The sequence below is a fragment of the Doryrhamphus excisus genome, chromosome 5 (genome assembly GCF_030265055.1).
Source record: "Doryrhamphus excisus isolate RoL2022-K1 chromosome 5, RoL_Dexc_1.0, whole genome shotgun sequence".
Classification (NCBI taxonomy): domain Eukaryota; kingdom Metazoa; phylum Chordata; class Actinopteri; order Syngnathiformes; family Syngnathidae; genus Doryrhamphus; species Doryrhamphus excisus.
The window spans coordinates 2,367,501-2,394,209 of NC_080470.1; the positions used below are offsets into that span (position 1 = coordinate 2,367,501).

At 38.3% G+C, this 26,709-nt stretch overlaps 1 protein-coding gene across 2 annotated transcripts in view; it reads right to left on the bottom strand.

Annotated features, from left to right (window-relative positions):
* arid3a (AT-rich interactive domain 3A) overlaps positions 1–26,709 on the bottom strand; it is a 67,968-nt gene that overhangs the window by 16,822 nt on the left and 24,437 nt on the right. For both annotated transcript variants that reach the window (XM_058072492.1, XM_058072490.1), the window contains exon 4: positions 1,852–1,924. In XM_058072492.1, the coding sequence (XP_057928475.1) occupies positions 1,852–1,924 (73 nt within the window). The remainder of the gene's footprint in view (positions 1–1,851; positions 1,925–26,709) is intronic.

The following is a 26,709-nucleotide window of genomic DNA, read 5'->3' on the forward strand; positions in this document are numbered from 1 at the left end:
TTTGCGGATCATACCACTGCTTTTTGTTCTGGAGGGAGTACAGACCAAATCATTGGAGAGGTCAGATAAGAAATTGTCACACTAAAAATATATTTAATGATAACAGAATGTCCTTGAACTTAAATAAAACTAAAATCATGCTGTTTGCTAACAGCAGAAAGGACACGCACCACCAAATACAAATAGACGGTGTAGACATTGAAAGGGTGAACGAAAATAAAATTCTGGGGATCACAATAGATGAAAATATGAGCTGGAAACCTCATATTAAAAAAAAAATATACAACATAAGGTGGCCAGAAATATTTCAATATTGAACAAAGCAAAAATTAGTTCTCAATCAGAAATCACTCCACACTCTTTATTGCTCTTTGGTTCTACCATATCTTACTTATTGTGTGGAAATATGGGCTAATAACTATAAAAGCAATCTTCACTCGCTAAATGTACTGCAAAAAAGGCCAGTAAGGATAATTCATAATGCCGCCTACAGGGAACATACCGACGCCTTATTTCTAAAACGACAAATACTTCAACTTGATGATATAGTTCATCTTCAAACAGCTAAAATAATGCATAAGGCTAAAAATAATGTGCATGATGTGCTATATATATATCACTATATTGACACTTACTATTACTTACTATGGTACTATGGTACTATGTCATTGGATGGTCATATTAAATTAAATTAAATTAAATTAAATTAAATTAAATTAAATTAAATTAAATTAAATTAAATTAAATTAAATTAAATTAAATTAAATTAAATTAAATTAAATTAAATTAAATTAAATTAAATTAAATTAAATTAAATTAAATTAAATTAAATTAAATTTAATGAAATTAAATTTAATTTAATTAAATTAAATTAAAAAAACCCTTATTATACTATACTTACTATATTAGGAAAGCAGGAAGTGAACAAATGTAACAATTACTGACTGGAGGGGTAGGATTTAATAAGCTTTGCTTCTTCCTACTCCTTTTGGACATGTGGAACTGGGAACTGATTTGACAAAAATAAAAAATAAAAATAAAAAAAAACTTAAACCATTACCATTACCATTACCAAAACTGTTATGTTTGTGCAATGGATGTTTAATAAACAAAATATCATCGTGTGAACTCATTTCTAGCATTTAACTGACCCTTTTATACTATTTGTCATTTTAAATATGCAACAAATTGCTTCTCTTATGAATTCAAAATGGGATATGTACTTTTGTATTTTAATACTCGGTATGTGTCTGTAAAATTTAAAGATTGGTTTAAAGATTGGTTTTTATAAAAAAAGGCCCCAAAAAAGGCCAGCATTGTTAATCCAGTGAACGGCATGGCGAGCTACAGGAGGAACTGGTTTCGCCGTGCCAGTCGTACAACACGGGAAACACATGTGTAGTATCAAAGTTTCAATTGACTGTCAGCGTACAATATATCGTGTATATAAAAATAAATTAAAGTCTAATTAGTTAGTTCGCTAAATACACTACTAATTATCACCAAATTCACTTATCACGGCCACGTCTGCATCCAATTAACCGTGATAAACGAGGGACGACAAAGGATAGGACCGCTTGCTTTTTTTACCACCAATAAATAGATTTGGCTCTACCTGTTTACCCTTGCTCCTAAACACATTATAACGGGACCGTGTGACTTTATGAAATGAAATTATATTTATGTAGCATTTATAAAACATCCAGTTAACATGCATGTTAAATACTGTAATAAACCTTAAGATGGGAAAAAACACAACAAGAACAAAATTAACAAAATTAAAATGAACTAGAATTAAAATTAGACAATTAATTACTTATATTATATTATTAAAACGCAGTTTCTGCTTACCTCTTTTCTGCATGAAGCTGAAGAGGTCATCCAGAAATTCTTTTCTTTTTGGGTCTCCATCCAGTTCATACAGCTGCGGAGAGGAAGAAGAGGGTGACCGATGAAGTGATTGCACTTAAAAAGGAAACGACAACAGCACGCTATAAAAAGCATAGCGATAGCGACAACAAAACAGAACATGGTTGGAATTAGGAGTAGGTGGATCAATGCTAAATAAAGATATAATTTGCATAATAAAGGGTGAGGAAAAATAATCTGACATATTTGTAGGTTAAATAAAAGCAAAATAAAGTAAAACTTTTTTTTTTCATTTCTTTCCCAGTTGCTGCCATGAATTGGACTGGTGAGCATGGTGCTTTCATTGTGGAAACAAATCTGTAGCTGGAGCCTATCCCAGCTGTCTTCGGGGCGAGAGAGGCGGGGTACACCCTGGACTGGTGGCCAGCCAACCACAGTGCACATATAGACAAACAACCATTCACACTCACATTCATACCTATGGACAATTTGGAGGGTGGAATTGAACCCTGCTGTGAGGTCTGCGCGCTAAACACTCGACCGTCGTGCCGCCCACATTCACACATATGCGCACATTTATGCAAATATACATGTACAGTTTTCTTTTCTATCCCCTCCTGCTCCAAATTATCCGGTCGCTCCAAATTAGCATAACAAAAGACATCAAATGGACTTGTGCTGGAGCCTATCCCAGCTGTCTTCGGGCCAGAGAGGCGGGGTACACCCTGGACTGGTGGCCAGCCAATCACAGGGCACATATAGACAAACAACCATTCACACTCACATTCATACCTATGGACAATTTGGAGTCGCTAATTAACCTAGCATGTTTTTGGAATGTGGGAGGAAACCGGAGTACCCGGAGAAAACCCACGCATGCACGGGGAGAACATGGGGAGAACATGCACACTCCACACCGAGATGGCCCAGGGTGGGGAAAGACAAAATAAGAAGCCAAAAAGTTACCACTTCCACACAAAATAGGAGGAGAACCCTGGACTGGTGGCCAGCCAATCACAGGGCACATATAGACAAACAACCATTCACACTCACATTCATACCTATGGACAATTTGGAGTCGCCAATTAACCTAGCCTTGGGAAAGACAAAATAAGAAGCCAAAAAGTTACCACTTCCACACAAAATAGGAGGAGAACTCATTCATTCATACATTTTTCCAGGGTGAAATTGAACCCTGGTCTCCTAGCTGTGAGGTATATATATATATATATGGAAAATAGGGTATATATTGTTAAATTGTACCCAGTTGCAATACCACAGTTGCAACTGGTGTCAACACGACTGCAAAAAAAAAAAAAAAAATCCAGGAAAGAACTCTAATGATCTGAAATGATTTGGACCAGCCAGACCTGATGAGAACCTCATGTGGGCTCCACAGCTGCAGGCGGAAAGTTCAGTGAAAGTTTGCAGTAAAAAGTGGGGCGCCCACTTTGAGGAAGTACAAGGAACCTATTGAGTCCATGATTGTTTTTTTTTTACCGATATACCGATTTGGCTACGCAACCAGTAGCTATTGCGTTGAGGCTAAGTCAGTGGTGGGCAAATATTTTGACTCGTTGGCCGCATTGAGTTAACAAAATTATCGGGGGGGGGGGGGGGGCCAGAACATATAATTAACACACACACACACTATTTTATACTTATAATTTTTATTGAATTATTTGTCTAATTTTATTTTTTTATTTGTATTTATTTTATAATTTTATTTAAATAAATTTATATTTAATAAATACATTTATATTTAATAAATACAATAATTTTTATGTATTTATTTTTAAATTTATTTTTATTTATTTTAATTTTATTTTTGTTCTCATGTCCCTTTTTCAGGAGCACTTTATGTTTGTATGTTAAAAATGTAAATACTTCAAAAGCAACTCGCGGGCCGGATTCTAACGCTTGGTGGGCCGCATATGGCCCCCGGGCCGTCGTTTGCCCACCCCTGGGCTAAGTGATGGCGGAAAAAAAGGAGCCTCATGCTGACCCACCACACGAGCGAATATCACAGGAAGACATTAACCTTTGACCTTACATGACACAAACCACCATTAGGGTCCATAGCTGAAACGACTATTGATTTTCTGACTGGTGGAAAATTAATCTTTTATCAACCATTCTGATGGTCAGTGGATCGGTTTTAAGCCAATTGCGTCACACACACCCGACATTTTGCATCCTTAGTGTATTATTACTCTCATCTACTCTCAAATGTATCTGGCGTTTGTGTTAAATTGTGACAAACATCACATTATAAACAAAATGTTACACAATATAATGTACTCTAGAAAGGGATTTCACATAATGATTGCTGTCTTAGTTAATCTTTGACCTTGTGAAATGTTCATTACACTTCCACGTGGATATTGAGTAAAATGCATATGCAACCGTGACGCCAGTGAAGCTAAAGAATGTCGCGCTAAAAAGAAAATAAAACATTAGTATTGGTTTTATTTCATTTGAACATGCATCAGATTACAATTGAATGCATCACATAATCAGTTCACAGTTCCACATGTCCAAAAAGGAGTAGGAAGAAGCAAAGCTTATTAAATCCTACCCCTACATCTGGTACTTTTACAATCAGTAACTGTTACATTTGTTCACTTCCTGTTTTCCTAATATAGTTTAAGGTTTTTTTTTTATTTTTGTCAAATCAGTTCCCAGTTCCACATGTCCAAAAGGAGTAGGAAGAAGCAAAGCTTATTTAATCCTACCCCTCCATCTGGTACTTTTACAATCACTAACTGTTACATTTGTTCACTTCCTGCTTTCCTAATATAGTTTAAGGTTTTTTTTTTATTTTTGTCAAATCAGTTCCCAGTTCCACATGTCCAAAAGGAGTAGGAAGAAGCAAAGCTTATTAAATCCTACCCCTCCATCCGGTACTTTTGCAATCAGTAACTGTTACATTTGTCCACTTCCTGCTTTCCTAATATAGTTTACGATTTTTTTTGTTTTTTTTGTTAATTTTTTTTTTATTTTTGTCAAATCAGTTCCCACTTCCACATGTCCAAAAGGAGTAGGAAGAAGCAAAGCTTATTAAATCCTACCCCTCCATCCGGTACTTTTACAATCAGTAACTGTTACATTTGTTCACTTCCTGCTTTCCTAATATAGTTTAAGGTTTTTTTTTTTATTTTTGTCAAATCAGTTCCCAGTTCCACATGTCCAAAAGGAGTAGGAAGAAGCAAAGCTTATTAAATTCTACCCCTCCATCTGGTACTTTTACAATCACTAACTGTTACATTTGTTCACTTCCTGCTTTCCTAATATAGTTTAAGTTTGTTTTTTTAATAGATTTTTATAATTTTAATTTATTTTAATCTAATGTAATTTAATTTAATCTAATGTAATTTATTTTATTTTAAGTTTAAGGTTTTTGTTTGTATTTTTTTTATTTATTTTTTTTTGTCGAATCAGTTCCCAGTTCCACATGTCCAAAAGGAGTAGGAAGAAGCAAAGCTTATTAAATCCTACCCCTCCATCTGGTACTTTTACAATCAGTAACTGTTATATTTGTTCACTTCCTGCTTTCTTAATATAGTTTAAGTATTTTATTAAAAAATTAAATAAAAAAATAAAAAAATAAAAAAATAAAAAAATAAAAAAATAAAAAAATAAAAAAAATTAAAAATTAAAAAATTAAAAAATATTGATTTTTAGCTAATTGGTTATTTTTAGCCTTATGCATTATTTCAGCTGTTTGAAGATGAACTATATCAGCAAGTTGAAGTATTTGTCATTTTAAAAATAAGGACTTAGTATGTTCTCTGTAGGCCGCATTATGAATTATCCTTACTGACCTTTTTTTGCAGTACATTTAGCGAGTGAAGATTGCTTTTATAGTTAAAACGATTCAATGCTTTCTTGGAATTGCTGCAAAACCGGGTCATTTTTAGGAGGAAAGGAACACATGGACTTCTGCCTGTTATGTCTGGCAGAACAGTTAAGGAGTTGTGCGTTCGACTCCAGCTGTCACCGAGAGAAAATGAAAAGCTTGTACAGCTAAAGTTGTGTAGGACGTGACAGAAGTGACCTCTAACCAGGAACAGACTGGCCCTCATTGTAGCATTCAGACCTCATTAGAGACTTAGAGCTGCCATCAGATCTTATTATCTTGTGTGTGTGTGTGTGTGTGTGTGAGGGGGGGTTGTTGGATTGAAAAGGCCTAAATGAGACTGGGGGGGTTGGGGGATTCCTGCTAATGTACAGGGCTGCTGGAGACAAGGGGGGGAGTTTTAATTACAGGATGCATGCATTTTGTGAAGTGCCGCACCATAAATCTTGGAAATGACCCCCCCCCCGCCCCCCTCACACCCATCCCCCCACCCCACCAACTATTCTTTATTTGCTCTCCATCCCCTCCCTCTCTGTCCTAATCACACCGAACAAATATTTCTCAAGTGGCTGCTGGTTTTGCATGTCACATGGAGACATGTTTGAGTGCTTAATGGAAGCTTATTCATCTATTTAAAACAAATATGCATGTTTTCTGTATAAGTGGATAATAATAATAATTTAATAACATAATAATAACAAATCATTTTGTAACGCTTATCCTCACAAGGGTCGCGGGCGTGCTGGAGCCTATCCCAGCTGTCTTCAAACGAGAGGTGGGGTACACCCTGGACTGGTGGCCAGCAAAAATCTGTCGTTTTTTTTTTAATTTTGTTGTTTTTTTTCCCAGCACATATCTTAACCTAGCATAATATTGCTAATGCAAGGTGACGGTAATGTTAGCAACATAGCTGTTAGCATGACTATGATAGTTCGCGTAGGAAGAAGCAAAGCTTATTAAATCCTACCCCTCCATCTGGTACTTTTACAATCAGTAACTCTTACATTTGTTCACTTCCTGCTTTCATAATATAGTTTAAGTTTTTTATTTTTATTTTTGTAAAATCAGTTCCCAGTTCCACATGTCCAAAAGGAGTAGGAAGAAGCAAAGCTTATTAAATCTTACCCCTCCATCTGGTACTTTTACAAACAGTAACTGTTACATTTGTTCACTTCCTGCTTTCCATAATACAGTTTAAGTTTTTTTTTTGTTTTTTTTTATTTTTGTCAAATCAATTTCCCAGTTCCACATGTCCAAAAGGAGTAGGAAGAAGCAAAGCTTATTTAATCCTACCCCTCCATTTGGTACTTTTACAATCAGTAACTGTTACATTTGTTCACTTCCTGCTTTCATAATATAGTTTAAGTTTTTTTTTTTTTTTTTTAATTTTTGTCAAATCAATTTCCCAGTTCCACATGTCCAAAAGGAGTAGGAAGAAGCAAAGCTTATTAAATCCTACCCCTCCATCTGGTACTTTTACAATCAGTAACTGTTACATTTGTTCACTTCCTGCTTTCCATAATACAGTTAAATTTTTTGTTTTTGTTTTTTTTGTCAAATCAGTTCCCAGTTCCACATGTCCAAAAGGAGTAGGAAGAAGCAAAGCTTATTAAATCCTACCCCGTTATAATACTATTTGTTGTCGTTGGAACTACTACTACTACTACTACATTGACACACGTTCCCATTATGTGTTTATGAACAATGGGAAACTTGTCGCCTCAAATTTATTTGTGGCAGTCCAAATGTATTTGTGGCAGTCCACCACAAATAAATCAATGTTTGGGAACCACTGGAATTAATATGATATCCGACAGTGTCCATCTACAAATTAATTCTAATTTTTGTGTCCGTGTTTGTTGAAGTAGGCGTATATCGGTGTATGATGGAAGGTTTTCGTCGATAAGAAGTTACCGTAGTACAGTAAAGTGTGTGAATCCCACAGTATCCCTGTATCCCGTTTCAAGCACCGTTCAATAGTCCCTGTTAATCCCGACACGGACACGCATCCCTGCTTTGTGTCGGGCTCCATGTGACAATAACAGAACGCTACGCCAATTAGTTGGTAACAGAGCTGTGAAAATGGGACATCCGGAACGGTGGAGCGTTCAATTGAAACTGTCGGCTGTTGTTGTTCACCTCTGTTAAGAAATGTCGGATGTATCCTTTTACATTCCCTGGCCGCGGTTTGGGCACCAGTGATTGACTGGTTATGCATGAGCTGGTAAGCATGGTGGTGGGTTCACTTGTTGGATGGATTTGGCATGTAATCGAGGTGAGTAAATACTATTGATGAATGGCTGATCAATAAATGGCAGGACTGGGAAGGTCAAAGGTTACCTTGCGATACATTGCTATTTGTGATACTTTGCTACTAGCTACATTGTTATTATTTGTTATTATGTCTATATTAAATATAAATATATATTTATGTTTATTTATATATATATTTATATAAAAATATATTTAAAATTTTATATTTATAAATATAAACAATAATATATAATATATATTATAATCTATTTTAATATAGTATTTATAAATATTATATAACATAAACATTTATATTTAAATTATTATAAATAAATATAAATATATCAATATAAATATAAATAAATATAAAAATAAATATTTATATTTATATTATTATAAATAAATATGAATAAAAGTAAATAAAAATAAATAGTTATATTATAAATAAATATAAATATAAATATTTATTTTTTATTAAATATAAAATAATTTATAATAATATAAATATTATTATAAATAAATATAAATATACAAAAATATATAAATATACAAAAAAATAAATATAAGTATTTATTTTTATATTTATATTTATTTATATATTTATATTTAAATATAAATAAATATACAAATAAATATAAATATATAAATATAATAAATACAAATAACTGCAGGGTCTTGAGACGCATGCTAACTCGCAAAATAGAGAGCTAGCGACCTAAACGGTAGCCTTCAAGTTATTTCCTTTAAACTTAAATAGCCAAAAACTTACCACTTCCACACGGATAGGGAGGATAACTATTAACAATTATTTAACCTTTAACATGAACATTAATCAAACTTAATAATTTTTTCCGGGTACATGATACCATACAGCATCCATATCAAACTTGTGCGGGCCGCATGTTTGAGACCCCTGATGTAGATGATACTCTGCTTTCATTTCGGTTCTGGTTTTCGGTTTCAAAGCCTCTATTATGTGCTACGTGACACTTGTGTGACACTGGTTAACCGACATGCATTTGCACGAAGGTGGAAGAGGACCTCCCCCTCTACCCCCCCCCCCCCCCCCCACCCCATGTCCAACCCTCTGAAAATCTATTATCTTCCAGCAACATGTAGTTTCTGATTATTTTCAGCATAAAACTTGTTTTGTTGGTCCGAGGCTTCCTCATAAATTATCAGCAGACAAGCAGTTGCTGACCTACATACATACATACGCACATACATAAGCACATACATAAGCGGCCAGGGTGGGAACCCATCGGCTTGTTTTACACCAAATTCCTGTTGCAAGTCCTCAATGCTACCAAGCGGTCGCCATCTTTCATGCACTTCTAAAAATCACATATAATAAAATCCAACACCTTTTTATCCTTTAAACTCAATTTTTTTTACTATTAAAATGTGCTATGTTCTTTATGTTTGAATATATTTCTTAAAGGGACATGAACCGACTCCAGGCAATACCAGTTGGCCCAGTTTCTAGTCGTTGAGCCAGTTTCTTGTTGATCTGAACAGCAGAGCTTTAATCCAGGTGGGGCCTCAGCATTAGAGACGGGAAAACCTATATAAGCCGAAGCTAACCACACCCAAGATATAAAGTATTTGTGCTAAGGTGGGTGGAGGTGCCCGGCAGGGAGGTTGACATGTGCATCAGAGGCATCATAATCACGGAGATCATAATTCAAATCAAACTTTATTTGTATAGCACTTTTCCTGCAAAGACACGGGACATGCACCCGGGCCCCCCCCCCCCCCGACTCCGACAGACGTTAAAAGTTTGCAAGTTTGATATGGATGCTGTATGGTATCATGTACCCAGAAAAAATTATTACGTTTGATTCATGTTCATGTTAAAGGTTAAATAACTGTTAATAGTTATCCTCCCTATCCGTGTGGAAGTGGTAAGTTTTTGGCTATTTAAGTTGAAAGGAAATAACTTGAAGGCTACCGTTTAGGTCGCTAGCTCTCTAGTTTGCGAGTTAGCATGTGTCTCAAGACCCTGCAGTTGCGCAATATGTTGTAAATAAAAAGAGTATAAATGTGACTATAGTCGTGTTTTGTCATGTCTATAAAAAAAGATTAAAAAAAGATAAAGAATTACCTCTCAGAAAATACTTAGCAAAATATGTATAAATCAGGGGTCTCAAACACGCAACCAGCGGGCCAAATGTGGCCCGCAGGACACTACTTTGAGGCCCCCGCCTTGATATGAAAGTTTAATGTTAGTGCGGCCCCGCGCAAGTTTGATATGGATGCTGTATGGTATCATGTACCCAGAAAAAATTATTACGTGTGATTCATGTTCATGTTAAAGGTTTAAATCTCAAACCCAATTTACCTGGGGGCCACTGGAGCTAGGGTCTGGGCAAGGCTGGGCCGCATCAGGTTCCCCCCCCCCAAAAAAACGCATTTATTAAAAACAGAAAAATATACAAATTTTTGTAGTGCTTTGGTTCCGATTTTCTACAAGAAAAGCTCTGATAAAACATTCCACTGTTCTGAAATATCTTAATTTTTATTTTTCTGCACAAAATAAGATGGAAAATAAATCAAATAAATCAAGAATAAATAAAAATCAATCAATCAGTAATAAATAAATAAATAAATATAATAATAATAATATAACGGCAAATAATAAAAACTTAAGAAACCACATATAGTTGGTGGGTAGACAACGTAATAATTTTTTCTGGGTACATGATACCATACAGCATCCATATCAAACTTGGCGCGGGCCGCACTAACATTAAACTTTCATATCAAGGCGGGGGCCTCAAACTAGTGTCATGCGGGCCACATTTGGCCCGCGGGCCGCATGTTTGAGACCCCTGATTTATCCATATTTTGCTAAGTATTTTCTGAGAGATAATTCTTTATCTTTTTTTAATCTTTTTTTATAGACATGACAAAACACGACTATAGTCACATTTATACTCTTTTTATTTACAACATATTGCGCAACTGCAGGGTCTTGAGACACATGCTAACTCGCAAACTAGAGAGCTAGCGACCTAAACGGTAGCCTTCAAGTTATTTCCTTTAAACTTAAAAAGCCAAAAACTTACCACTTCCACACGTATAGGGAGGATAACTATTAACAGTTATTTAACCTTTAACATGAACATTAATCAAACGTAATAATTTTTTCTGGGTACATGATACCATACAGCATCCATATCAAACTTGCGTGGGGCCGCACTAACATTAAACTTTCATATCAAGGCGGGGACCTCAAACTAGTGTCATGCGGGCCACATTTGGCCCGCGGGCCGCATGTTTGAGACCCCTGATTTATCCATATTTTGCTAAGTATTTTCTGAGAGATAATTCTTTATCTTTTTTTAATCTTTTTTTTATATACATGACAAAACACGACTATAGTCACATTTATACTCTTTTTATTTACAACATATTGCGCAACTGCAGGGTCTTGAGACACATGCTAACTCGCAAACTAGAGAGCTAGCGACCTAAACGGTAGCCTTCAAGTTATTTCCTTTAAACTTAAAAAGCCAAAAACTTACCACTTCCACACGGATAGGGAGGATAACTATTAACAGTTATTTAACCTTTAACATGAACATGAATCAAACGTAATAATTTTTTCTGGGTACATGATACCATACAGCATCCATATCAAACTTGCGCCGCACTAACATTAAACTTTCATATCAAGGCGGGGGCCTCAAACGAGTGTCATGCGGGCCACATTTGGCCCGCGGGCCGCATGTTTGAGACCCCTGTGCTAGAGGGTAAAAAAAAAACAACAAAATTTAAAATATGTCTGGAGAACCCTCCATTCCAAATAAACTTAATCCAGTCATGAAATCATGTTTAGGATACAAAATATTTAAAAAAAAAAACATGGCAGTTTAATGGGGCATTTGATGTTTTATTTCCCAAGTGGTATATGAGTAAAGACTGACTACAGTCATCCAGAAACCATTTTATCTTTGGATGTTCTTTCAATGACTCAAGCTATTCTGTTACGTTACCCAGGATATGATTTATGTGTTTTAATCAAAGTCTATAAGTACAGTTGTTGAGCAACACAAACCAGATTGTTCCCGGCATTATCACTTTAAAAAAAAATTCATTGTCAAACCAGTTTACAAAATTTCATAATCAAAGTATGTTCTGTGATTGTCATCCCCCGCCCCTGCCCCGCCTCCCCCCCACACACACACACAAGAGAGGAAGCGTGTCTGCTAAGATGAAAACATGCTCAACAGGAATGTTGAGGGGGGGGGAAACAAAGCTCAATGAGTAAACTTAGTCAATGTACTAAGTGACTCATAAAGATGGGGGTATGGGGTCGGGGGAGCGGGGGTGGTTGGGTGTGTTGGGGAGTTGATCCAGGCCTTGAACACATGATGATCACAGCCTTTTTATGGATGGAAATTAAAATGAATGGACCTCAATAAAAGTAAAAATATATTTACTGCATACATTTATGAGGGGCAGTAAAACACTAGTATAAATACATGGATCCAAATACTACAATTTTATTCGGGTTATTTACTCAAACGGAAAAAATCTCGCCTTTGTATATGTTACGCGCTAACGATGCATCCGCGCGATCGATCGATAGCGCCTGCGCCCGAGATGGATCCATCGTTATCGCATAAATCGATCGATTTCTACGCTCACAATCGATGCTATATTACTGATGGATGTGTGTAGTTTGTTTAGATGCCAACAGATGGCAGCGTTGAGCGTTGTTACTTACAAGAAATCAACAAGAAGAAGTCGATGCATGCAAATTTCAATTCTTTGATTAGTTAATAATTACATGGGCTGCACAGTGGAGCGAGTGGTTAGCACACAGGTCTCACAGCTAGGAGACCCGAGTTCAATTCCACCCTCGGCCATCTATGTGTGGAGTTTGCATGTTCTCCCCGTGCATGCGTGGGTTTTCTCCGGGTACTCCGGTTTCCTCCCACATTCCAAAAACATGCTAGTTTGCTAACATGCTAAACATGCTAACTGGCGACTCCAAATTGTCCATAGGTATGAATGAGAGTGTGAATGGTTGTTTGTCTATATGTGCCCTGTGATTGGCTGGCTTGCAACCAGTCCGGGGTGTACCCCGCCTCTCTTGCCTGAAGACAGCTGGGATAGGCTCCAGCACCCCCACAACAGTATCACTCGGATACTGTGAACATCCAGCAGCAACACAACATTTTGGCATGACTACTATTTTGATGAAAAATATACTGAACCAGGGCTGCACAGTGGACGAGTGGTTAGCACACAGGCTTGACAGCTAGGAGACCCGAGTTCAATTCCATCCCCGCCCATCTCTGCGTGGGTTTTCTTCGGGTATTCCGGTTTCCTCCCACATTCCAAAAAAAACATGCTAGGTTTATTAGCGACTCCAAATTGTCCATAGGTATGAATGTGAGTGTGAATGGTTGTTTGTCTATATGTGCCCTGTGATTGGCTGGCCACCAGTCAAGGGTCTACTCCGCATCTCGTTTGAAGACAGCTGGGATAGGCTCCAGCACCCCCACGACAGTATCACTCGGATACTGTGAACATCCAGCAGCAACACAACATTTTGGCATGACTACTATTTTGATGAAAAATATACTGAACCAGGGCTGCACAAAGGCCGGCTGGTTAGCACACAGGCTTCACAGCTAGGAGACCCGAGTTCAATTCCACCCTCGGCCATCTCTGCGTGGGTTTTCTCCAGGTACTCCGGTTTCCTCCCACATTCCAAAAAAAACATGCTAGGTTTATTAGCGACTCCAAATTGTCCATAGGTATGAATGTGAGTGTGAATGGTTGTTTGTCTATATGTGCCCTGTGATTGGCTGGCTTGCAACCAGTCCGGGGTGTACCCCGCCTCTCTTGCCTGAAGACAGCTGGGATAGGCTCCAGCACCCCCACAACAGTATCACTCGGATACTGTGAACATCCAGCAGCAACACAACATTTTGGCATGACTACTATTTTGATGAAAAATATACTGAACCAGGGCTGCACAGAGGGCGGGTGGTTAGCACACAGGCTTCACAGCTAGGAGACCCGAGTTCAATTCCATCCCCGCCCATCTCCGCGTGGGTTTTCTCCGGGTATTCCGGTTTCCTCCCACATTCCAAAAACATGCTAGTTTGCTAACATGCTAAACATGCTAACTGACGACTCCAAATTGTCCATAGGTATGAATGTGAGTGTGAATGGTTGTTTGTCTATATATGTGCCCTGTGATTGGCTGGCCACCAGTCCAGAGTGTACCCCGCCTCTCTTGCCTGAAGACAGCTGGGATAGGCTCCAGTACCTCCAGCTTACACTGTCGAATCAGAATTGATGGTGGACAGGAAGTGAATTTAGGGGTTCAGAAGTGAGTTTTTGCTTGTTGTGGGCTATGGCTGCAACAGTAACCCATCTTGTTATGATGACTATGGTTATTAATTATGTTTTGGTTAGCGGTTTATGTTCAAAATAACTTGTAATGTTCTGAAATTTTCAGGAATTGTCAGGAATTGGATATGGAAGAAGTGATGAAGATCCCCGTCTGAATCCATCAATGTTGTCCTGTATGGAGATATTGAATCCAACCTCGGGGATTTTGGTTGCACTGTCACTTTAAGAGTGATGAACGAGCATTGCCTTGAGTTTAATAGTTGACAGACGAGCCCTTAAAACCATATCTGCCTGCACACTGGCCAATTATGTACGCGGCTCACATGGATATGTCGCGGCCACAAGGCCCAGCCCACCACTAATCAATAGGTGGGGGGCTCCGCAGTTTGACCTCAGGCAGCTACTCAATTTGTTCTCCTAAAGACTGGGTGTGCAAAATCAAACCAAATCACATATGTAAAGGGATTTAATTCATATGTTAAAGTTGATTCTTGCTCATGAAATGATTTAGTAGACGTCTGACATCCGCATATAAAGAAGCCGTCATTCTTTTTCTTTGCCGTACTCGCTCCGTCCGTCACACGTTAGCGCTGGAACGTCACGGCACTGACAGTTTTGATTCAACCTCCATTGTAAATATAACACACAACAACAACAACAAAAAAAAACAGTAGTTTTACAAAAATAAAGTCAAAATATTGACAAAAAAAGTTGTAATTTTATAAGAACAACAATATTATGAGAAGAATCATGTCATTTTAGTCGCATAGAGTTTATATAGGCTGCACGGTGTACGAGTGGTTAGCACACAGGCCCCACAGCAAGGTGACCCGAGTTCAATTCCACCCTCAGCCATCTCTGTGTGGAGTTTGCATGTTCTCCCCGTGCATGCGTGGGTTTTCTCCGGGTACTCCGGTTTCCTCCAACATTCCAAAAACATGCTAGTTTGCTAACATGCTAAACATGCTAACTGGCGACTCCAAATTGTCCATAGGTATGAATGTGAGTGTGAATGGTTGTTTGTCTATATGTGCCCTGTGATTGGCTGGCTTGCGACCAGTCCAGGGTGTACCCCGCCTCTCGCCCGAAGACAGCTGGGATAGGCTCCAGCACCCCCACGACAGTATCAATCAGATACTGTGAACATCCAGCAGCAACACAACATTTTGGCATGACTACTATTTTGATGAAAAATATACTGAACCAGGGCTGCACAGAGGTCGGGTGGTTAGCACACAGGCTTCACAGCTAGGAGACCCGAGTTCAATCCCACCCTCGCCCATCTCTGCATGGGTTTTCTCCGGGTACTGCGGTTTCCTCCCACATTCCAAAAACATGCTAGTTTGCTAACATGCTAAACATGCTAACTGGCGACTCCAAATTGTCCATAGGTATGAATGTGAGTGTGAATGGTTGTTTGTCTATATCTGTGATTAGCTGGCCACCAGTCAAGGGTCTACTCCGCCTCTCGTTTGAAGACAGCTGGGATAGGCTCCAGCACCCCCACAACAGTATCACTCGGATACTGTGAACATCCAGCAGCAACACAACGTTTTGGCATGACTACTATTTTGATGAAAAATATACTGAACCAGGGCTGCACAGAGGACGGGTGGTTAGCACACAGGCGTCACAGCTAGGAGACCCGAGTTCAATTCCATCCTCTGCCATCTCTGTGTGGAGTTTGCATGTTCTCCCCGTGCATGCGTGGGTTTTCTCCGGGTACTCCGGTTTCCTCCCACATTCCAAAAAAAACATGCTAGGTTAATTAGCGACTCCAAATTGTCCATAGGTATGAATGTGAGTGTGAATGGTTGTTTGTCTATATGTGACCCTCCAAGCGCCGTCTTAGGGGAACGAAGAAATGAGCATTTTGTGATGATTTTGCGGCGATCCATTGTCCTTGCCAGCGTACTCGGTGAAGCCAATATTTTTCTCCCCAAACAAAAAACAAAGGCTCCGCTCGTCTTCACGCCTTGCGGCCTTGTGTTATAATACAAGCATAGAAGAAGATATATGAATGCACGGAGGTGTCGACAGACAAAAGAGCACGGTCTCAAACAATAACCGACATAAAGGCATTGATTTGAACCAAAGCTCTGAAATTGTGATGTCGCGTCCATGAAAAGGTAGCGTCTCCTGAAAGGTTTCAGTCTTTCAAAGAATCAATTAAGGTCCGGGTCAAACATTGAGATTCTTAACCGAGCGTTTTTTTCCAAGGACGCGCTTTGTTCGCGGTGTCGCTGGACTGGATGGCAGAAAATATGTTTTCAATGCGGCTGCACAAAGAAAAAGCCCAAACATGATTGATGCTAACTTTTTCTTGTCAGTCGGAAACCTATGAGGCTTTTTTTATTGTGTATAATTGTCAAGGTGACGTGTTTGTTGATCCACTTGTCTTTCCTAACACCCACACTGCAGTTAGACGATATTTCTTCACATAGATGCTATCAACAAAAATATAAACATTCCCATTTTTCATGAGGTGAACTCAAATATCAATAACAACATATTACCCCAGGGGTGGGCAAATATTTTGACTTGTGGGCCGCATTAACAAAATTGTCCGTGGGGGCAAGAACATATATTTAACACACGCGTACATTATTTTATGCTTGAAATTTTCCTTCAATTATTTGTCTAATTTAATCTGTAAAAGTGTTATACTATCAGGCGGCACGGCGGTCGAGTGGTTAGCGCGCAGACCTCACGCCAAAATTATGTGTTGCTGCTGGATGTTCACAGTATCTGAGTGATACTGTCATGGGGGTGCTGGAGCCTATCCCAGCTGTCTTCAGGCGAGAGAGGCGGGACCACCCTGGACTGGTCCCCGGCCAATCACAAGGCACATATAGACAAACAACCATTCACACTCACATTCATACCTATGGACAATTTGGAGTCGCTAATTAACCTAGCATGTTTTTGGAATGTGGGAGGAAACCAGAGTACCCGGAGAAAACCCACGCATGCACAGGGAGAACATGCAAACTCCACACAGAGATGGCCGAGGGTGGGGAAAGACAAAATAAGAAGCCAAAAAGTTACCACTTCCACAAAAAATAGGAGGAGAACTCATTCATTCATTCATTCATTTTCTACCGCTTATCCTCACGAGGGTCGCTGGAGGCTATCCCAGCTGTCTTCGGGCAAGAGAGGCGGGGTACACCCTGGACTGGTGGCCAGCCAATCACAGGGCACATATAGACAAACAACCATTCACACTCACATTCATACCTATGGACAATTTGGAGTCGCTAATTAACCTAGCATGTTTTTGGAATGTGGGAGGAAACCGGAGTACCCGGAGAAAACCGACGCATGCACGGGGAGAACATGGAAACTCCACACAGAGATGGCCGAGGGTGGAATTGAACCCTGGTCTCCTAGCTGTGAAGCCTGTGTGCTAACCACCCGTCCGCTGTGCAGCCCTGGTTCAGTACATTTTTCATCAAAATAGTAGTCATGCCAAAATGTTGTGTTGCTGCTGGATGTTCACAGTATCTGAGTGATACTGTCATGGGGGTGCTGGAGCCTATCCCAGCTGTCTTCAGGCAAGAGAGGCGGGGTACACCCTGGATTGGTCGCCAGCCAATCACAGGGCACATATAGACAAACAACCATTCACACTCACATTGATACCTATGGACAATTTAGAGTCGCTAATTAACCTAGCATGTTTTTGGAATGTGGGAGGAAACCGGAGTACCCGGAGAAAACCCACGCATGCACGGGGAGAACATGCAAACTCCACACAGAGATGGCCGAGGGTGGGGAAAGACAAAATAAGAAGCCAAAAAGTTACCACTTCCACACAAAATAGGAGGAGAACTCATTCATTAATTCATTCATTTTCTACCGCTTATCCTCACGAGGGTCGCGGGGGTGCTGGAGCCTATCCCAGCTGTCTTCGGGCAAGAGAGGCGGGGTACATCCTGGACTGGTCGCCAGTCAATCACAGGGCACATATAGACAAACAACCATTCACACTCACATTCATACCTATGGACAATTTGGAGTCGCTAATTAACCTAGCATGTTTTTGGAATGTGGGAGGAAACCGGAGTACCCGGAGAAAACCCACGCATGCACGGGGAGAACATGCAAACTCCACACAGAGATAGCCCGAGGGTGGAATTGAACTTGCGTCTCCTCTCTGTGAGGCCTGAGTGCTATCCACTTTTTAACGCGCAGCCCGTTGGGAAACACTGGGTTAAAAAAAAAAAAAAAACATTGCTAATATACCGTAGTTTAAGTGGCATGGGCCAGCACTACTGATTCTGAAGGCCCTAGCAACACACGGAAGCTCAAATCTGATTGGAAAAATGCTATTAAATGTAGATAACAAAATAATTGGAAACAATTTAATACAAGTAGAATTTTGGAATTTTTGGAATTGAACCCTGGTCTCCTAGCTGTGAGGTCTGCGCTCTAACCACTCGACCACCGTGCCGCCCATTGGCTAAATCAACTAAAATATAAATATACAGCATTCAAAGACGCATTCAAAGATGTAATATATAGTACAGTAAACCTCGGATATATCGGATTCAATTGTTCCCACTGGTTTTGTCCGATATAAGCGAAATCCGTATACCGGAAAATGTCCGTTTTACGCATATATCGGATTTTATCCGTTATAAAAAGGCACTTCCTTGACTATGTTTCCAATGTACCTGGACGCGCAGGCAACGCTGCAAATGACGTCGTATAGCGGCCTGTCACGATGCGGCGAATCGGAGCGCCACGATGCGGCCATCCGATATATGCGAGGGAAATTTCATGGAAATGCATTGGAACGGGACTGGAGATTTTGTCCGAAATAGGCGAAATCCGTTATATAAAAAAATCCGATATATGCAATGAATTTTTATTGGAAATGCATTACAGAAAAATCGCTTCTTTTTTTATCTGTCCGTTGTGAGCGAATTTCCGATATATCCGAGTCCGATATATTCGAGGTTTACTGTATGATCAAAGATTTTATCCGTTATAAAAAGGCACTTCCTTGACTATGTTTCCAATGTACCTGGAAGCGCAGGCAACGCTGCAAACGACGTCGTATAGCGACCTGTCACGATTCTGCGAATCGGAGCGCCACGATGCGGCCATCCGATATATGCGAGGGAAATTTAATGGAAATGCATTGGAACGGGACTGGAGATTTTGTCCGAAATAGGCGAAATCGGATATATGCAATGAATTTTTATTGGAAATGCATTACAGAAAAATCGCTTCTTTTTTTAATCTGTCCGTTGTGAGCGAATTTCCGATATATCCGAGTCCGATATATCCGAGGTTTACTGTATTATCAAAGAAAACACAACGCAACCTAAGACGTAAAGAGCGTGGACTCCACCTTATCAGGATCTTTGTTTACATTCCTACTTCTACCCCCCACCTTCCTTCTCCTCACTGAGTGGCTGCCATTTTCCAGAATCAATTCCCGACATCAGTACTACACCGCTGGACGCGGTTCAAATACTGCATAGCGCTTCTGTCAAAACAACCTTATACGCTATAATACTACTATTTCCTCAGCCTCAACATCAACCGGCTGTGTGGTATTGTCGCTCCTCGCCTACCCCCCCCCCCCCACCTTTCAACTCAACAGGAAAGACCCTCACAGGTTCTCCAGAACGCTCACTTTGTTTTTTTTTTTCGCTCTTTTTGTTTTCACGACACGAACAATAACCATTAAGTCTTGTTTTCCTTTTGTTAAATCCACATGGTTGCACGGGGGGGGGGGGGGGGGGGGGGGGGGGGGTGCAGGCGATTAAATGGTCTGATGATGACGCACACAACGAAAAATGATGCAGACGATAAGACACACACACACACACACACACAATAATTTTTATAATAATAAGTTTTATTACCGTTTATTGCCGATAATTGTTCCCAGACTTGACTGTGATAAGTCAATGTCTGTGAAGTAGTAAATAGAATATTTCCGTCGTAGAATACCTGTTTACATAAGTCCAAATAAGATTTTTAACATTATTAGAGCCCTCCAAACATTAAATAATACCCCTATAGTCATCTTAAACTCATATTACCCAATATAGTTGTCATAATATGAGTAAATAAAACATTTAAGATATAAACAAGACTTTTTTTCAACTGGCCTGGGTTACTGAAGCGACTGTAAGCGGTGTTTTTTATGAGGGATTATTGTGCCTGTTGTGAGATAATTCAAACCGTGCAATAAAAACCTGCGGTCTGGTGTTTTGTGTGTTTCACTGTAATATAAAACCTGTTTACACACTTCTAAATGCGTTTTTTTTAAATATTATTATAGTCGTCTACACATGAAATAAGACCCCTATAGTCACGTTACACTCATACTAGACATAATAAGAGTAAATAAGACATTTATGTGTGTGTTCAATAGGGAAGCAGAGTGACAGGAAGTGATGTCAGGGGGTTCAGAGTTGAGTTTTTGGTGTGGGTTACGGCGACAGTAGTAGCCTGTGTTTTTATTTGGGATTTATTTTTTTTTTGTATTAGCATTTAATTTTGGTTAGCATTAAATGATCAGAATAATGACAAGAATTTTATAACTCGAAAAAGCCTCATTTCAGTGCTTAAATTGGGTAAATGGGAGGGTAAAGTGAGGCAACAATGACAATAATATATATATCTTACTTATTACTTACTTAACAATCTTCACTCGGTAAATGTACTGCAAAAAAGGCCAGTAAGGATAATTCATAATGGCGCCTACAGAGAACATACTAACTCCTTATTTCTAAAATGACAAATACTTCAACTTGCTGATATAGTTCATCTTCAAACAGCTAAAATAATGCATAAGGCTAAAAATAACCAATTAGCTAAAAATGTCGTCCAATACTTTTCTACAAGAGAGGAGAAATATGTGTTATTGTGCTATGACAATAAAGAAAGTCTATGTCTAGTCTATGTCTATTTTTTTATTTTAATTTTAATTTTAATTAAATTACATTTTAATTGTAATTAAATTAAATTACATTAAATTAATTGTTACATTTGTTCACTTCCTGCTTTCCTAATATAGTTAAATTAAATTAAATTACATTTTAATTTTATTAAATTAAATTACATGAAATTACATTTTAATTAAATTTAATTGTAAATTACATTACATTTTAATTAAATAACATTTTTATTTTAATTTTAATTGAATTAAATTACATTAAATTAAATGTTACATTTGTTCACTTCCTGCTTTCCTAATATAGTTAAATTAATTAAATTAAATTATAATTTTATTAAATTAAATTACATTAAATTACATTTTAATTAAATTTAATTGTAAATTTAATTACATTTTAATTAAATAACATTTTTATTTTAATTTTAATTGAATTAAATTACATTAAATTAAATGTTACATTTGTTCACTTCCTGCTTTCCTAATATAGTTAAATAAAATGAAATAAAATGAAATAAAATAAAATAAAATAAAATAAAATAAAATAAAATAAAATAAAATAAAATAAAATAAAATAAAAAAATAAAATAAAATAAAATAAAATAAAATAAAATAAAATAAAATAAAATAAAATAAAATTAAATTAAATTAAATTAAAATTAATTAATTTTATTAAATTAAATTACATTTTAAATTAAATTAAATTAAATTAAGAAAGCAGGAAGTGAACAAATGTAACAGTTACTGATTGTAAAAGTACCAGATGGAGGGGTAGGATTTAATAAGCTTTGCTTCTTCCTACTCCTTTTGGACATGTGGAACTGTGAACTGATTATGGGATGCATTCAATTGTAATCTGATGCATGTTCAAATGAAATAAAACCATTACCATTACCATTACCAAAAAGATCAACATCTGTTCCCCGTTGTTCCACTTCAACATTACAGCGACAAAGCACAAGTTTGCATCAAACGAACACAGTCACAGGAAGTCAAGACAGACCAGGCAGGATTCCGTGCGAGCTGCAGTGGAACACAAACCCCGACAGGCACTTATCAGACAGCTGTATCAGCAAAAAAGCCGACGGGCAATCCCAATAAGTGTCGCTCCCACTTGGCTCCTATTCAAGCTATACTTCCTGTCGTCCCAATCAACCCCATCCCCCTTCTCACAATGGATGTGTCTGTGTGTGTGTGTGTGTGTGTGTGTGTGTGTGTGTGTGAGCAATTTAATGTTTAATGCCAAATGCCCTCCACTCACCCTGATCATGGTGAGTGCCATGAATTTTTAAAGACATCCCTTCTTTACTGTCCATCTGGGCTCCATCTGTCCTGCTGCTGGTGTTTAAGGCCGACACAGGGAAAACTTCAAAGGCTCCGCTTGGCCTCTGGACCTATTTGGCCTGATGAGGATACTGCTTATTAGGCCGCGTGGAGCATTTATATGGGGTGTGCACCATCGAAGCAAAAACAGAAGGCACATTAAAGTAAATTACATTTGAATTTTAATTCAATTAAATTACATTAAATTAATTGTTACATTTGTTCACTTCCTGCTTTCCTAATATAGTTAAATTAAATTACATTAAATTACATTAAATTACATTAAATTACATTAAATTACATTTAATTTAATTTAATTTAATTTAATTTAGAAAGCAGGAAGTGAACAAATGTAACAATTACTGATTGTATGGTTTTATAGAGTACATGGTGTATCCATGGGCGGCACGGCGGTTTCCTCCCACATTCCAAAAACATGCTAGGTTAATTAGCGACTCCAAATTGTCCACAGGTATGAATGAGAGTGTGAATGGTTGTTTGTCTATATGTGCCCTGTGATTGGCTGGCCAACAGTTCAGGGTGTACCCCGCCTCTCTCGCCCAAAGACAGCTGGGATAGGCTCCAGCACCCCCACGACAGTATCACTCGGATACTGTGAACATCCAGCAGCAACACAACATTTTGGCATGACTACTATTTTGATTAAAAATATACTGAACCAGGTCTGCACAGAGGACGAGTGGTTAGCACACAGGCTTCACAGCTAGGAGACCCAAGTTCAATTCCACCCTCGGCCATGTCTGTGTGGAGTTTGCATGTTCTCCCTGTGCATCCGTGGGTTTCCTCCCACATTCCAAAAACATGCTAGGTTAATTAGCGACTCCAAATTGTCCATAAGTATGAATGTGAGTGTGAATGGTTGTTTGTCTATACGTGCCCTGTGATTGGCTGGCCAACAGTTCAGGGTGTACCCCGCCTCTCTCGCCCAAAGACAGCTGGGATAGGCTCCAGCACCCCCCGCGACCCTCGTGAGGAAAAAAGCGGTAGAAAATGAATGAATGAATGAAAATTACAAATTATTAAAAAATTCTAAAATTTATAAAATTTGCAAATTATAAAAATTATGGAAAAATTATAAAAAATATATTTTAAAAAATTTATTCAAAATTAGAAAAAAATATTTTTAAAAATTTTATTTAAAATTATTTAAAAAATTATAAAAAAATACAATTAACATAAATGAACTCATTAAATCGCAGCCATTTTTCAAAAGCCGTCCCTCTCGGTACATGCCATAATTTCATTTTTTTGATTGATTTTTAAAAGGCACACAAAAAATGTTTTTTTGTTTTACACCATAAACTATTTTCAATTTTCACATTTACAACTAAAGTGTGTGTTTGTGAACATGTGCATAAATAAATGTATGCACGAATGCACACATTCAAATTTCCCTTCAACGCGTAACCTTCACGCAGCCTCCTTCCTGCGGAACATTTATTTCCGTTTTAAAGATGCAAACCGTGATCTTATTAAAATTCACCTTGTGGCCGTTTTTTTTCGGCTTAAAACTGCACCGAACATGGTCTCTTCTATTGTACGGTTGCATCATCACCTTTTGGTGTTTGGGTCAACATCATAAGAACAGTAAGAATTTTCATAACAAATTAGTTTACCATAATTGTTGCCTAAGGTTTATTTTTTTGTCTTATGTTTCAATTTTATTCAGATTAGAAGTGGATTTTACCGCAATCCTTTCTTGAGGGTTAAATCCTATTGCTGCAAATGAGGGTTAAAACAGTAAAATCAAGCTTTTAAGTTTCGATTCCTTTTATTCTGTCCCCCCCACCCATAAAAATGACTTGTGATGTGATGTGTAAATATTGTGCCTTCAAGTAAAGAGAGATGTTTTTCAGTTTGGAAGAACTGCAACTGCAGCGGACTGATAGACGTCAGGTTTTCTGCCGAAGGATTTGAGGTTCCAAGTGGCCACATTATCACCCTCCCTCAGGCACATTCCAGCAGCCTCCACCCACCTGCCCAAAAATAAACGAAACATTTTTAACTCTTTCCTCTCCACCCAGTGACCCCCCCCCCAACCCCCCACACCACCCAATGTTCTCAACCTAAACATTAAATCATGTGCTGTAAGCACTGAGCCGTGTGTTTACATTTAAAACAGTAAAGTGCCTTTAAATTGCTATTATTGGAATTATAAGCATAGACGTTATAGAGACTGGACTAATGTTTTTATATACACCACTTCCACACTTTCCATTGTGTCACTACCAACGTCTCTTCTGGCGGAAAGTGGCCCAAATGTGGCCCGCAGGACACTAGTTTGAGGCCCCCCGCCTTGATATGAAAGTTTAATGTTTGATATGGATGCTGTATGGTATCATGGACCCAGAAAAAAATGATTACGTTTGATTCATGTTCATGTTAAAGGTTAAATAACTGTTAATAGTTATCCTCCCTATCCGTGTGGAAGTGGTAAGTTTTTTGGCTATTTAAGTTGAAAGGAAATAACTTGAAGGCTACCGTTTAGGTCGCTAGCTCTCTAGTTTGCGAGTTAGCATGTGTCTCAAGACCCTGCGGTTGCGCAATATGTTGTAAATAAAAAAAAAAAAAAAAGAGTATAAATGTGACTATAGTCGTGTTTTGTCATGTCTATAAAAAAAAGATAAAGAATTATCTCTCAGAAAATACTTAGCAAAATATGTATAAATCAGGGGTCTCAAACACGCGGCCCGCGGGCCAAACATGGCCCGCAGGACACTAGTTTGAGGCCCCCGCCTTGATATGAAAGTTTAATGTTAGCGCGGCCCACGCAAGTTTGATATGGATGCTGTATGGTATCATGTACCCAGAAAAAAATTATTACGTTTGATTCATGTTCATGTTAAAGGTTAAATAACTGTTAATAGTTATCCTCCCTATCCGTGTGGAAGTGGTAAGTTTTTATAGTCTTTTGCCATTTCCTTGTGTATTAAAAAAAAAAACAGTCAGTGTGAATGCGACTATGTCCACTATTGCAAAATGTTGTGAGATCTTAAACACACGTTGTCTCCGTCGTCACAGGAATCCGACTTGACGTAGGCGTCATTTAAAAATCTGCACTATCTGGTCAGCCAAGATGCTGGCTGTCTCGATACACAACCGTCTGGCTGAGCCGCTGACTGACATGTTATGATAAAAAAAAAACCAACAACATACTAAAACTGATGTATGGGAAAAAAAAACCGGCGAATGCCGTTTCAAGTATTAAATCCACCACACGCACATGAAGTCGCAGGGAGTGGCGGGCTATTTACAAAAGCCAAGCACATGTCTCGAAGGGGTTATGTTCCATGCGCTTCTGTAATCACAAGACGTAGATCTGAAATTACAATCTATGGTTAAGTTCAAAAGTCAAGCACGTAAACCGGGTGCACGTGTTCAATTGCATACCGCGCGAGCTCTAAAAAGAGCACACGGAGAGGATAGAGACATACATTTTGTACTGAAATACAATTTGCTCCACATGCGTGCGTGCAAAGAAAGTGGTGGAAAGTAGATCATGCTTCAGATTTGACCTAGAAGCTGGTGTAGTTTAAAAAAAAATAAAAATAAATAATGATAACTACCGGTCAGGGACTGTTGCGTATTAAAAATAAATGAATGACTACATCAGTAAATCAATACAGCGACCTCTCTCTGTGTTAATTGGTAATGGAAAAGTTTATTGCGACTGCACCGTTTCGTTTCATTGGCATTCAGTGGCGTTGGCAAGGCATGAGACGATACTAAATAAATGAATTAATCACACAATTAATTAAAATTAACTCACTTTCCTTGTTTCTCGCTTACAAACATGCAAAAGGATGGTTCACTCTGTGCATTGGTGTGTTTCTTCCATAGAACAACAGCATGAACGGATATGAGACCTTTTGTCAGTCATCGGTGGGTGGAGGCGGGGCCGGTAGCATACACACAGAGTGTAACGTAGCAGAAATGTAATTAGTAGACTGCAGTATGTTGTCATAATTTCTACATTTTCTTTTTGTTGTTTTCTTAATGTCATCGGTGGGTGGAGGCGGGGCCGGTAGCATACACACAGAGTGTAACGTAGCAGAAAAAAATTAGTAGACTGCAGTATGTTGTCATAATTTCT